At 45.5% G+C, this 15,115-nt stretch overlaps 1 protein-coding gene across 2 annotated transcripts in view; it reads left to right on the forward strand.

Annotated features, from left to right (window-relative positions):
- The first annotated feature begins 1,238 nt into the window (after positions 1–1,238).
- Positions 1,239–15,115, forward strand: part of KDM3B (lysine demethylase 3B) — an 83,666-nt gene continuing 69,789 nt past the window's right edge. For both annotated transcript variants that reach the window (XM_008255093.5, XM_017341086.4), the window contains exon 1: positions 1,239–1,545. In XM_008255093.5, coding sequence (XP_008253315.1) covers positions 1,354–1,545 — 192 coding nt within the window. In that variant the 5' untranslated portion in view covers positions 1,239–1,353. The remainder of the gene's footprint in view (positions 1,546–15,115) is intronic.

The raw sequence follows: 15,115 nt of genomic DNA on the forward strand, positions 1-15,115 counted from the left end.
ACTTCTAGACATGTTGTACTTTATTGAAGCCAATAGTTGGTGCCCGCCCCTTTGCAACCTTTGTTATAAGAAAAACAGGTCAAGGGTATAGACAAGGTTATGGATAGGACATAACTGGATAGGCCCAGAAGCCTTGGAGAAGCAGCTACTGCTGTTTCCTGTATATATGGCAGATGAATGAAACAAATAACCACTTTTAGAGCACAGAGTTATGGGTTATTTTCAGGCCCTTTATGTTTCTGATTTGTTTAATACCCAGTCTCCGCATCCGTGAGACCAATGGAGCATGCTAGTTTGACATTACCAGCATGAAATGACTGACATTTCCCATGGCCTATTGTGGAGTAACAGTCTATCTAGTCCAAAATCTCAGCATGTCCTCATCTCTACAGGCTCCTTTTGTAATTAGGAGCCATCATTCTCAAACAGGTATCAAGGAGTTCATATAGGAGTTAGGGGATTTTCACTACTTGTGAAGTAAGTTGAGGTGCTACTGAATCAGGGACAAGAATCTCCTTAACTACTAGTTTATTCCAATACTCCCAAGAGTTGAGTTGAGAAATACCTACATTGAGTAACACTGAAAGACTAGGGAGAAAAGCTTTGGGTTTAAGGCAAGACATCAGAATGTTAGAGGCAAATTGGCCTTTTGCCAGTGGATAGAGTGGTATTATCACATCCAATGGGTGTAATACACTGACGAATTAGGAATATATGAAGTACTGGCAGTATAGAATAGAATGGTACTAGGTGATGGGCCAATGAGAATGGAGGTACTGCGTCCCATGGACCAATGGGTGAACATTTCCTAAAAGAAGTCAGAAGCAGTAGTTCATTTTCAGAATAGTAAACCAATGGGGTACTGAGGACACTAATTAGCTCAAGTACCTTACCCGTTGGCCCCCAGCTCAGAAGTCTTCGTTGTCCAAGGAGGGTAAGCTAAGGCCTTCTCAGATGTGGACCCCCTGAAGAAAAACTGGGTCCAGGAATGGTGCCATGGGGACCTGAAGGACCCTCCCACTTCCCTACCCCCGGCCGCACCTGCAATTCCCCTCCCGGCCGCAGGGGGCACTGCAGGCCCCGGGGAGGTTGGGGCGGAGCGCTGCGAGGGGCCCTGAGCTGTCGCCCCGCTCCAGAACGCGGGGGGCGCTGTGCGGGGCCCGGGCTGCGGCTCCGCTCCCGGCCACGGGGGGCGCTGCACGGCGCCGGTGGTTGGTGGTGGCTGTTGGGGGGGGTGGGGGGGAGCGGCGGCCGCGGGTGGTGCGGAGGGAGGCCTTGCGGGCGGATCGGGCGCTCGGCGGCGGAGGTGGTGGGAGGCGGCGGGCGGGAGCGCGGGTCCGGCTGGTCCTGGCGATGGCGGACGCAGCGGCCTCCCCGGTGGGCAAGCGGCTGTTGCTTCTGTTCGCGGACACCGCGGCCTCAGCTTCGGCCTCGGCCCCCGCGGCGGCGGCAGCAAGCGGAGATCCGGGGCCTGCGCTGCGCACTCGGGCCTGGCGGGCCGGCACGGTGCGGGCCATGAGCGGGGCGGTGCCCCAGGACCTAGCGGTGAGTGGCGGCCGTGGCGGGCACTCGAGGCCGGGGCTGTGGGGCCTGTGGGCGGCCTCCCCGGGGGCCTTTGTGAGGGGGCGGTGGGGTGGGGGTGACCCAGTTCCGCGCCCCTGGGTCTCCTTAGCGCCCCCCGCCGGTACGTTGGCACCCCGACACCCCGAGCTCTGTCCGGCATGGCTTCCGCGTCGGGGTGTGCGCCCCGCTTTCCCCCCGGGGGCGTCCAGGGCGCCAGGAGCTGCTGTTTCCAGCCGGCAGGCCCCGCCTCCTGGGCGACCCTTTTCTCAGCGTCCCCCCCAAACCCGCCTTCCGAGCAGCCCCTCGAACCCTGGACTCCCGAGCCCCTCAATTCGGCGGGTGCTGCCGCTGCCGCTTCGAAGAAGCGGACCCGTGGTCCCCAGTCTCTCCCAGGAGACCTGCTCCCTGCGCCGTGTTCCTTCCTCCCGGAGCCCCGAGTGGGGCGGGAATGTGGGCAGTGGTGGGAGGCACGGAGGCTGCAGTTGGAGCTGCTCGGGGCTTTTTTATCTGGCACTTACTTCCTCCTTGTCTGAGCCAGGCTCGGCCTGGCACTCTCCAGAAAGGCCAGCTCTCGAGGCTGTCTCGGGCTCTCCTCTCTTAGCGTCTGTGGGTGACAGGAGCTGCAGTTGTGGTTGTTTTTGATAAGTTTGAGAGGTGTCTTAGTAGGCGAATGGGGCTGCTGGGTGGTGCTTTCTTGCTACCAGTTCGGCTTCTCCTCGCAACCTTTGGAGAGGTTTTGTTTTGAAACTTTGTGCTGGGGCTTGGCGGCTTTTGAATGCTTGCCTTGGTATATTTCGTGATTTGAGTTGCTCGGTGATAGACCTTAAGTAGCATTCAGAACAGTGTTATTTTTGTTAATGTGGCGGCAAAATACTGTCTTTGAGTTTTGGCAGCCTCTTTAGTTCCTCATTCTCATAGCGGCCCTAGCTTCTCCGGTGAGATAAGGCTATGAAAAATGGGGAGCCGAGAGTGGAGGGAGGTTTACTCTGAATTATAATAGATTGGCAACCAGAAGGTAATTTTTCTTGATGAACTTGCTTCTGCCGACGTGTTGTTCACTGTAACCGGGAATGCATTTTGTGTGATTTGGAAGTAATGCTGTAGGTTTCTGATGTTCATTTTTCTTCCTATTGATCAGCAGTGTTAGACCATCTTTTTTTTTTTTTTTTTTTTTTTCCTGATGTAAAAGCTTTATGGATTGTTTGGCTTGTGGTTGGCTTAGGCTTTGCTTCTGCTGTATTTGAGTTCGCTTGCTTTGATCTTTTTTCTATGCTCTTTAAGAAAAGCTGCTAGAACACTTATGAGGTTTCCTGGGGCGGGGGGGGGGGGTTGTAAGAAGATCGTAGGAATATAAGGGGGTGGTGATGATGATTAATACCGAGACTTGGATCTAAATTCCTCTCCCTTAGAAGATGGCTAGGGTGAGGGAGAACTGTCCCTTTCATAGCCAGTAATTCACTGTACCCTCTTGGAGGCAAAACATTCTTGGGATCCACCATTAAGTGCGTTCTTTGACCTAAGGCCAAAACACCCTAGGTTTTCAGTTGGGATTTTATGTTCCGTTTTTTCCCCATGGTTTTTTCCTCCATCAGATGAATTGCTAATGAGCTCTGCACCTGAAATGGCTACCCAGTCACTTTGTTTGCCCCGCTCCCTAAGGGCAGAGGTTTTTGAAGCTTGCTGAGATGCTGGACATCTACTAAGCTAAATACTGCATAATGTTACTGCTGGGCCCATGGAACTTTGTTCTGAAACCAAGTAAAAAGTTGCAGTGATTCTTGGAAATTAAAGCAGGGTGCATGTTATGACTGTGTTGAGATCTTAACATGAGGCTGTGAGAATGTAAAAGCAAAGGCAAGCTTGGGTTTTGAGACAGATTTATACATGTTGTGGATGTATATCCAGAAGATAGATTAAGAAAACAGCCACATTAAAACTTAAGAGCCTTTAGATTTTTTTTTCACTAGCTTGTAAAATTGCTCAAGAATTGCAGTTATGTTGAGGTTCTATTAATGACAATGACTAATACAGGATCAGAACTGGCTGTTTTGTTTTCCTTTTTCATTAAAGAGATTTCCTTTGGACTCTGGGCATGTGGACCTTTCCAATTTGCACCACATTCCGTAGTAAACACAACTGTCTTCCAATCAAAAGTGTTCTTCCTGTACTCATGGGTGGAGTTTGCAAGCAGCTGGCCTCTGATTGGGCAGATTTTCATTCAGTTACGTTTAAGATGTTTTCAGGCATGCTTGGTTTTGAGTAATGCATAGCAGGGCGCCCCCTGTTAAGGATGAGTAATTGAGGGTTGGATGAATGAGTTTCTAAACTGATTGAAAACATATTTCTCAATTTTAGGCTTCATTAATATCCTCTTTCTAAATACTTTTTGATCCAGAAATCCTTCTAGATATAACACCGGTCCATTTAAGGAAACCTTTTTTGGAAAGCAACCCTGGAACTGTGTGCTACCTTAAGATGACTTATGAGAAAGGGAAAGCCAGTGTCTTCTTGGTTGGGAGCTTTTTGTTAAGGATGATGAAGGGATGAAGGTGGCATCATCACCAACAAGTCTGTGCTGACAAGTAACTACTGAGATTTTTTAGCCAAAGAAGGAAGAAAGCTCCCACTGTCCCACTGCCTTGGAATAGTAGTTTTGTTGTTCAAAATAGACCTGCTGTGCTTAAAAAAAAATAAGATGAAGTCCTGTTGCAAAATAAATCTAATGGCTTTTTTTGTCTCTAGTTTTTCTTACCTAACCCAGTGCCCTCTTTTTGTGCCTAAATTGTTATTGGTTGTAGAGACCTGGGGGCCTTCACATGTGTAGCCTTCATGTGTTCTCCTTTATTTTTTTATTGTTATGAAAGCAAAACTTGGAGATTGCAAAACATCATACATAGGTGTATACAACAATCTCTGTCCTCTGCTAGCTTCCACTTAGCAAAGAAGGGTAAGTTACCTACCTTTGCTCATCTTTCTTAGCAGTAGTATCGATAATATGGAAACATCTGTATACAAAGATGTACAGTATCATTCTCAGATGACATCACACTGCATAGTGTCTGAAGTCTGCATTTTTTTAACAGTGTACCATGGACCTCAATACCTGTAGATCTTACTCATCATTTTTGATAACTACAGTATATATCCATAGAATGTACCATAATTTATTCACTCACGCTACCTATTGATGGATGTTTGGGTTATTTAAAGGGCTTTTTGGGCGCTGCAAACAATGTTGCCATTTATATACTTGTACATGTGTCTTCATGTAATTCAGTGTTTGTTTATGTATTTTAAACATCCATGAGTGAGATTATTAGGATAAATAGTATAAGTATTTTTTTATTTTACTAGGTACCATTGGTTATTTTCCAGTAAGATTGTAGCATTTATACTCCCACAGTGCTTTTTGGCTAGTTGTCCTATTTCCCTTCACCCTTGCATTTGCTGGTATCATCAGTCTTTTTTTTTTTTTTTTTTTTTTTAAAAAGGTTTATTTATTTATTTGAAAGAATTACAGAGAGGTGGAGAGACAGAGATCATCAGTCTTTTTAATTTTTGTCACTCTAATGGGTGAAAAATGATATCTAATATTTTCGTGGCTGCCGATATTTTTCTATGTGTATTGGCCTTTTTACATTTCTTTTATTACTTATTTTTGTGTATTTTCTGCCTGTTTAAAAAAAAGAATTGTCTTGTTACTCTGTACAAGTCTTAGGGTGAACTCCTTCACCTGTCTAGTATGTTGCAATTAATTTATTTTGTCTTTTGACTTTGTTCATTTGTTGCTTTATCAAGTAGAACAATAAAATTTTTATCACCCAAACTTTCAAAAAGTTTTTCTGTAGTTTTTTATTGATTTTATTTATTTGAAAGGCAGAGAGAGAGAGATAGGGACAGACAGACACACCTTGCATCTACTGGTTCATTCCCCAAATGCCTACCACACCTAGGGCTGAGGGAGGTCAAAGCCAAGAGCCTGGAATTTCAGTCATGTCAGTGGCAGGGACCCATCACCTGCTGTCTCCAAGGCTGCGCTTGAGCAGGGAGCTGGAACGGAGAGAGGGCCAGGAGTCTGACCCAGGAATTCTGATAGGGATGGGGATGTGCCCAGTGATGACTTTCCTTCTGTGGCAAAGGCCTACCCCTTCAGGCTTCTCTGCACAATTTCTGGGTTTGCTTACTTGGCAAGAACTCTCTCGAACCTACATAAATATTCTTCAAATTTTCTTTCTGTTTTCACTTTTTATCTAATGTCTGGAATATCTTTGGATATTTGGTGTTTAAGGTAGGGGAAACAAAGTTTTGTGTTGTTTTTTCTACTGAGTAATTGTGGCAGCACTAAATTCCATTAAATTTACCATCCTCTTATTACAGTATAATAGAATTAAATGATGCCATAAATGTGGCACCATTTGTGTGTGTGTGTTGATTCCTTTTTTTTTAAACTTTTTTTTCTTTTTTTCTTAACAATTTGTTTTGAATGTTTGTCATAGCTAATTCAAACATCTAGAACTTCCAACAGGAATAAAAATAAAAGTACATCTGCCTTTTTTTTTTTTTTCCTCTCTTAATCTTTCATCTCTATCTCAAGAGAAAGATGCACTCTAAAATACTTCTTTCCCTTGATTGGAGATAATGTAGTAATTGTAGCAGAGTCCAGGTAGTGCCCTGTTTCTTTTATCTGGAAGTCTTCCAAGAAGAGTGAAAGTGTATCCGCCTTGTTTTTTTATCATCCTCCCCCACCCTTTGTTTGTTTCAGGGTGGAGTGATAGATTCTCAAATACCTATCTCTCTTTACTTTGTTTCTAGATAATGTCGTAATTATACCCAGGTCCAGGGTAGTACCATATTTCTGATACACAATCCATTGTTATTTATTCTGTACCTGTTTTCTGACTTGGAATTTCAACCCTAAGTGAATGGGAGTTTCTGGTCTCTTAAATGGTTTTCCTCAGTTCCTTCTCTCTCTCTCTCTCTCTCTCTTTTTTTTTTTTTTTTTAAGATTTATTTATTTATTGGAAACAGCTACACAGAGAGAGAAGGAGAGGCAGAGAGAGAGAGAGAGAGAGAGAGAGGTCCTCTCTCTGCCAGTTCACTCCCCAACAGGCCACAACGGCTAGAGCTGCGCCGATTGGAAGCCAGGAGCCAGAAGCCTCCTCCAGGTCCCCCATGAGGGTGCAGGGGCCCAAGGGCTGGGCCATCTGCTGCTGCTTTCCCAGGCCACAGCAGAGAGCCAAATCGGAAGCAGAGCGGCCAGGACGAACAACTCTCACGTGAGATGCCGGCACTGCAGGTGGCAGCTTCACTCGCCATGCCACTGTGCTCCCCTCACCCCAGTTCCTTTTCTTACAGTGGCAAAAGTTAAATACTATGAGTGATACCATAATACCTTATGCTCTGGCCGGCGACGCGGCTCACTTGGCTAATCTTCCGCCTGCGGCGCCGGCACCCTGGTTTCTAGTCCCAGTTAGGGCGCCGGATTCTGTCCCAGTTACTCCTTTTCCAGTCCAGCTCTCTGCTGTGGCCCGGGAAGGCAGTGGAGGATGGCCCAAGTCCTTGAGCCCTGCACCTGCATGGGAGACCAAGAGGAGGCACCTGGCTCCTGGCTTCAGATTGGCACAGTGTGCCGCCTGTAGCGACCATTTGGGGGGTGAACCAATGGAAAAAGGAAGACCTTTCTCTCTCTCTCACTCTCTCACTGTCTAACTCTGCCTGTCCAAAAAAAAAAAAAAAAAAAAAAAGCTTATGCTCTATTTTTTAAAGTAGATCAAATATGATCTGTTGGTCAGTGTATGGTTTAAAGTACTTTATAAATGAGTTTGAATTTATTTGAGGACAAGAATATCTTGTTTGTTTATTTTTTAAAAAGATTTATTTATTTATTTATTTATTTGAAAGGTAGGGTTACAGAGAGGCAGAGGTAGGGGTGGGGAGTGTTTTCCATTCACTGGTTCACTCCCAAAATAGCTGCAATGGCGGGAGCTGAACCAATCCATAGCCAGAAGCCTGGAGCCTCTTTTGGGTCTCCCAAGCGGGTACAGCAACCCAAGGACTTGGACCATCTTCTGCTTTCCCAGGCCTTAGCAGAGAGCTGGATTGGAAGTGGAGCAGCCAGGACTCGAACTGGCATCCATATGGGATGCCAGCGCTACAGGCGGCAGCTTTTACCTTGCTACGCCACAGCACTGCTCCGAGAATATCTTTTTAATAGTGAGGCTCTCCAAGCACACTTACCTTAACTTTCCTCCTCAGCAGCATATCTGCTTTACAAACCCTGAGCTATGGTCCCATTTTTCAGGCACTCATGTGCTTTGAAAAGTTCACATTTTTAAACACTTGTCTTATTGTGGGTTTCTGTTTCTATGTATGATTTTTAGAAACTCCATTTTGTTTTTTTTTTTTTTTTGAGATTTATATATTTATTTATTTGAAAAGCAGAGTGACAGAGGAAGAAACAGAAAAATTTATCCGTTTGTTCACTTTCCAAATCACTGCAACCACCAGATTTGAGCCAGGCTGAAGCCAGAAGTCAGGAACTCCATCCTGGTCTTTCACATGGGTGACAGGGGCCCAAGCAGTTGGGCCATCCTCCACTGCTTTCCCAAGCATATTAGCAGGAGGCTGGATCGCGGAATAGCCTGCTTTCTGATACGGGGTGCCAATGTCAAAAGGGATGGCTTAACCCACTGTGCCAGCTTCAGTAGCTCCATTTTAATTTGCCTCTGTATTCTGTTTGTTTCAGGGCTGTGCAGTGATAACGTTGTATACTGCTCAGTTTGTCCAGTGTTGTCTTCCTTTACAACACAATCAGCTTTTTCCTCTTAATTACCTTTTTTTTTTTTTTCCCCCTAAAGGACTTGCTTTATTAACTCCCTGCCTGCCAAGGGCTTATTTTCTCCTTTGGTTTCATTCCCAACTCGTTCTGGTTGATTTAGTTCCCCCTTAACTGTCAGATTTAAAATGGTATGTAAGAAACATAGCATTTTCTGTTGGTGATTTTCTCAACAGATGGGGTGGGTTCCTCTAGGCTTTCCTCCCACAAGGCTTGAGGTATGCAACACCTGTTGTTGCTCCTCACTTTTCCACCGCCTTTGACAGGTTGGTGATTTTTAAGCCCTCCCCACCGCACCATCCCCATTGTTAAAGTGTCTTTCACCCTCATTCTTTAGAGGGTAAGACCTGCCTGATTGTTTAATAATGACTCAAATGGTGTGACCTGTCTTGATTTTTGCAAGGGCAGAAACTCCATTTCTTTAGTGATTTCAGAGGTGAGCAGGCTCTAGGGAACTGGTTTTCACTAACCAAATTCTCTGGGGTCTGATTTGTAAATCTACGTGCAGAGTTATTAATTTACAGTGGGAGGTATTTCTATCCAGAGGTCTGCAGAAGGTCCCCTCCTGGTCTACTCAAGAGACCAAATTACACTCAAGAAGGATACTTGGTGTGCAAAGAACCAGACAAGGGACACTGGGTATTGCCAAAAGGATGTTTATAGCAAGCAGCCCTGATTTGGCGATCCTCCACTTGCCTCCTTCTTTCTGACTTCCATTGTTTTGTTCTCCCTTAACTCTTTGTTATTAATGTTGTCATTCATCAAAATCTCATCAAGAGAAAAGAAAACCTGCTTGTCCTTCAAGCCGGTTTATCCTAGGAGCTCCAGCCCCTGTTAAGCATTTCTGAATCCCCAGCATGTTGTTTTTGTTCTTTGCTCCGTTAGCACTCTTTGGGAATTTTTATCACAGTCTTTCTTGTTAAAGATATGTAGCAAGATATTTAGCTTGCTTATTTGTTCTACTAGATTGTAAATCCAAGGACAGGAAGTGCATTTTTCTAATATTGTTTGAAAAGGCCTTTCCTGACCACCACATCTAAAAAAGTAGATTCTTAAAACTCCATTATCTGGTTAATGTTCATTTAAAAAAAATTTATGGAATTTCTACTCTGTGGCCCTCTGTTGTAGGTGTTTATAATTAATCTAAGGGTTTTTTTATTTTATGTATTTTCATTTTTATGGACTCACTAATATTTTTATCTTGATGCTGTTGGAATCAAATTGGGAGCCCTGGGTCATAGTAGATTAAGCCCCCTCCTGCAACACCAACATTCCATTCCATATGGGCACTGGTTTGATCCCTGACTGCTCCACTTCTTTTTTTTTTTTTTTTTTTTTTTTTTTGACAGGCAGAGTGGCAGAGTGGACAGTGAGAGAGAGAGAGAGAGAGAGACAGAGAAAGGCCTTCCTTTGCCATTGGTTCACCCTCCAATGGACGCCGCGGCCGGCGCACTGCGGCCTGCGCACCGCGCTGATCTGATAGCAGGAGCCAGGTACTTATCCTGGTCTCTCATGGGGTGCAGGGCCTAAGCACTTGGGCCATCCTCCACTGCCTTCCCTGGCCACAGCAGAGAGTTGGCCTGGAAGAGGGGCAACCGGGACAGAATCCGGCGTCCCGACCGGGACAGGAACCCGGTGTGCCGGCTCCGCAAGGCGGAGGATTAGCCTAATGATCCGTGGCGCCAGCCCTCCACTTCTAATCCAACTCCTGCTGATGTGCCTGGGAAAGCAACAGAAGGTAGCCCAGATACATGGGCCTCTGCACTCACATGGGAGACACGGAAGAAGCTCCTGGTTCCTGATTTCAGCCTGGTGGTTGTGGCCATTTGGGAAGTGAACCAGCAGATGGAATAACTGTCTCATTTTTGTTACTGAATTCATAACAATATTTCCAATTTTGAGGTATGCTTTTTTACTTAACATAGCGATTTTTTTTATTACTGAAAATTCTTTCTTTATGGGTGGTTTTAATTTTCTTTGTGGTTTTGTGTCTTTTCTTTTTTTAAAGATTTATTTATTTGAAAGAGTTACACAGAGAGAGAGAGAGAGGTCTTCATTCGCTGGTTCAGTCCCCAATTGGCTGCAGTGGCCGCAGTCCGAAGCCAGGAGTTTCTTCTGGGTCTCCCACGTGGGTACAGGCCCCCAAGGGCTTGGGCTTGGGCCTGGGCCATCCTCTACTGCTTTCCCAGGCCATAGCAGAGAGCTGGATTGGAAATGGAGCAGCCAGGACTTGAACCAGCGTCCATATGGGATGCCAGCACTGCATGCGGCAGCTTTACCCGCAGCATCAGCCCTTTGTGTGTTTTCTGTAGGTAATATATATTGCTATATAACTGAAAGGAAAATAATAAATGCTCTGTAAGAATATCTTACAAATATATATATATATTTGGGTGGTTTATTCCTCTTTCATTGGAAGTTCTTTGGAATTTGAGGCTTCATCAGTAATGCTGTAATGGGTATTTTTGTTAATAAATTTTTTGAATTATTTTCTAGGATTAACACCACAACTGCTATTATAGAGGCAGAATATGCACATATTTAAATTCTTGACATACAGGAAATTTCTTTTTTTTTTAAGTCATACCAATTTATACCCTGACTAGTAGTATGAGTTTAAGGAATGAGCATCAGGAGACTGTGTTGTGCTAGGCATCTTACTAGATTTCATATAATCCACAGGCAATCCTTTGAGTTCCTTATTGTCCCTATTTATAGGCAAAGGCAATAAGGCTCAAAGAGGTTATAGTAACTTGCTCCAGGCTACACAGCTAAGAAGTGAGGGAGTTGGAATGTAAATCATAATATTTGTGATTCCACAGCCCTTAAACTTATTCAGGTTCTCCCTGTTGTACCCAAATACTTCACATTTAATTTATTCAGGGTGTTAGAAAGTTTTTTTTTTCTTAAAGGGAGGAGGGAAGGGTATGGGTACTTGGTAGGAAGCTATCCTTGAAAATCAAAGAACCATAAAGTAAAAATTATTTTTTATTTGAAAACAACAATATTCTAGTTAGGCATCATTCTCCACCTTGGCTGATGAGACCAAATCCCTATGCAAATGACCCAGCCTCTCATCTGTCTCTCTTAGTTCATGGTGTCCTTGCCTATGTTTTAGGATTAACCACTTATCAAAAGGAATTCACTGAATTTAAGGAATAGTACAGCTGGCCCTGCAAGAGTCTAATCACTTAGCTCAGGAAGTCATTTGCTTCTCCAATAGATGAAAGTTTGTGGGGCCATCCTCCACCTGGGGCATTAGCCTCCCATATGGGTGCTGTTCACATCCCAGCTGTTTCTCTTCTGATCCAGCTCTCTGCTATGGCATGAAGAAGCAGTAGAAGATGGCCCAAGTCCTTGAGCCCCTGTACCCACTTGGGAGACCCGGAAGAAACTCCTGGTTCCTAGCTTTGGATAGACCCAGCTCTGGCTGTTGTGGCCATTTGGCTAGTGGATCAGGAGATGGAAGACCTTCCTGTCTCTCCTCCTCTCTCTCTCTGTAACTCTACCTCTCAAATAAATAAGTAAAATCTTTAGGCTGGCGCCGCGGCTCAATAGGCTAATCCTCCGCCTTGCGGCGCCGGCACCCTGGTTTCTAGTCCCGGTCAGAGCGCCGGATTCTGTCCCGGTTGCTCCTCTTCCAGGCCAGCTCTCTGCTGTGGCCTGGGAGGGCAGTGGAGGATGGCCCGAGTGCTTAGACCCTGCACCTGCATGGGAGACCAGGAGAAGCACCTGGCTCCTGTCTTCGGATCAGCGCGGTGCGCCGGCCACAGCACGCCGGCTGCAGCGGCCATTGGAGGGTAAACCAACGGTAAAGGAAGACCTTTCTCTCTGTCTCTCTCTCTCACAGTCCACTCTGCCTGTCAAAAAATAAAAAATAAATAAATAAATAAAATCTTTAAAAAAAAAAAACTTTCTTGGCCGGTGTTATCTGGAGGGCTTTTTTTTTTTTTAATTACTTTAGGGTTTTAATTTTATTTTTTTTCCCAAATAAACCTTTTATTTAAGGAATATAGATTTCATAAGTATAACTTTAGGAATACAGTGATTCTTCCCACTGTACTCACCCTCCCACCCCTACTCCCACCGCTCCACTTCCTCCCTCTCCCATTCCCAGTCCCATTCTCCATTAAGATTGATTTTCAATTAACTTTATACACAGAATACCAACTGTATACTAAGTAAAGATTTCAACAGTTTGCACACAAACTGTTTGAAAATAGTTTTTACAGTTAATTCTCAAAGTGCAACTCATTGAGGACAGAGGTCCTAACTTGGAAGTTAGTGCACAGTGACTCCTGTTGTTAATTTAACAATTAACACTCTTATGTATGACATCAGTGACCACCCAATGCTCTTGACACGAGCTGCTTAGGCTATGGAAGTCTTTTGAATCCACAAACTCCATCAGTGTTTAGACAAGGCTATAAGCAATGTGGAAATTCTCTCCTCCCTTTAAAGAAAAGTACGTTTTGTTGTTGTTGTTGTTTTGTTTTGACAGAGTGGACAGTGAGAGAGAGACAGGTCTTCTTTTTCCGTTGGTTCACCCCGCAGTGGCCGCTGCAGCTGGCGCACTGCAGCTGATCCAAAGCCAGGAGCCAGGTGCTTCCCCTGGTCTCCCATGCGGGTGCAGGGCTCAAGGACTTGGGCCATCCTCCACTGTCTTCCTGGGCCACAGCAGAGAGCTGGACTGGAAGAGGAGCAACCGGGACAGAATCCGGCGTCCCGACCGGGACTAGAACCTGGTGTGCCGGCGCCTCAGGCGGAGGATTAGCCTAGTGAGCCATGGCACCAGCTGAAAGAAAAGTACATCCTTCTTTGATGGCCACTTCTTTTCGCTGGGGTCCTGGAGGGCTTTTGTTGAGGATTCCATGTCAGTGGCAAAATATAACTACCACCTGCATGTAACACCCAAGACCAACTGGATCCCACCTGGCTAGCATGCGAATTCCCTGAGGAGGTCAGCACACTGACCAATCAGAGGAAGGCTACGAGCATCACTGACCAACCAGGAACTTGGACACAAACTGATCATGCACCTCAGAGCCCCAACTTCAGTCCATATAAACCTTCTCCCTGAATCCCTTGGTGAGCCTCAGAATTAAGCCATAGCTACCCAATTCCTTGCTTTGCGCTTTGCAAATAAGTACCTACTGTCTTTTACCACTCCAGTGTCAGTGATTAACTTTCTGTGCATCTGGCAAACAGACTTCAGGTTTGGGGGTTTATAGCAACACCTCCAGCTGGTTTGGGGGTTTGTTGTGCAACAGTTTTTAAAGTCATTTGTAACAGAATTCACATTTTGTTTAGAATATAGGAAAGAAATTTGAAAAGGTTATGGATCTTGGAAATTAATCTCCTATTTTCTTTACCTTCTCACACTCATCACCATACCCTGTTTTATTTCTCTTTTTTTTTTAAATATTTATTTAGTTGGGGGCCGGTGCTGTGGCGTAGTGGGTTGTTGCCCTGGCTGAAACGCCAGCATCCCATATGGGTGCCGTTTGGAAACCCGGCTGCTCCATTTCCAATCCAGTCCTCTGCTATGGCCTGGGAAAGCAGTGGAGGGTGGCCCAAGTGCTTGGGCCCCAGCACCCATGTGGGAGACCCGGAGGAAGCTCCTGGTTCCCAGCTTCAGATCGGTGCGGCTCCAGCCATTGTGCCCAACTGGAGAGTGAACCATCAGATGGAAGACCTCTCTCTTTCTCTCTCTTCTTCTCTCTGTGTAACTTTCAAATAAATAAATAAATCTTTTTTGAAAAGATTAGTTGGAAGTCAGTGTTAAAAAGAGAGGGAAAGAGATGCAGCTCTTTGATCTGCTGGTTCCCTTCCCAGATGGCTGCAATGGCCAATACTGTGCCAAGCTGAAGCCAGGAGCCAGGAGCTTCCTCTAGGTCTCCCACATGAGTAGCAGAGGTCCAAGGACTTTGGTATCCACCGCTGCTTTCCCAGGCCTTTAGCAGGGAGCTGGGTCAGAGTGGAACAGCCAGAACATAAACTGGTGCCGATACAGGATGCTGACATCTCAGGCAGCAGCCTGACCCACTACACCACAATCCTGGCCTCTTCAAATATACTTTCCAATCATGTAGTCTTCTTACTAGTCTAGACATTTTCCATTTCTTTGAATTATTTTATTTATTGAATTTATTTGAGAGGCAGATAGGCAAAGAGCTTTTATTTTTATTTTTGAAGATTTTATTTATTTATTTATTTGAAAAGTAGAGTTACAGACAGTGAGAGGGAGAGACAGAGAGAAAGGTCTTCTAGCCGGTGCCGCGGCTCAATAGGCTAATCCTCCGCCTGCAGCACTGGCACCCCAGGTTCTAGTCCTGGTCAGGGCGCCGGATTCTGTCCCGGTTGCCCCTCTTCCAGGCCAGCTCTCTGCTGTGGCCCGGGAGTGCAGTGAAGGATGGCCCATGTGTTTGGGCCCTGCACCCCATGGGAGACCAGGAGAGGCACCTGGCTCCTGCCTTTGGATCAGCACGGTGCGCCGGTCACAGCGCACCGGCTGCGGCAGCCATTGGAGGGTGAACCAACGGCAAAGGAAGACCTTTCTCTCTGTCTCTCTTTCTCTCACTGTCCACTCTGCCTGTAAAAAAAAAAAAAAAAAAAAAAAAAAAAAAAGAGAGAGAGAGAGAGAGAGGTCTTCCATCTGCTGGTTCACCTCAAATGGCCACAACTGCCAGAGCGAAGCTGAGCCAACCCGAAGCCAGG

This window comes from Oryctolagus cuniculus, chromosome 6, assembly GCF_051225735.1.
Source record: "Oryctolagus cuniculus isolate XC-2025 breed Fujian yellow rabbit chromosome 6, ASM5122573v1, whole genome shotgun sequence".
NCBI classification, from domain to species: domain Eukaryota; kingdom Metazoa; phylum Chordata; class Mammalia; order Lagomorpha; family Leporidae; genus Oryctolagus; species Oryctolagus cuniculus.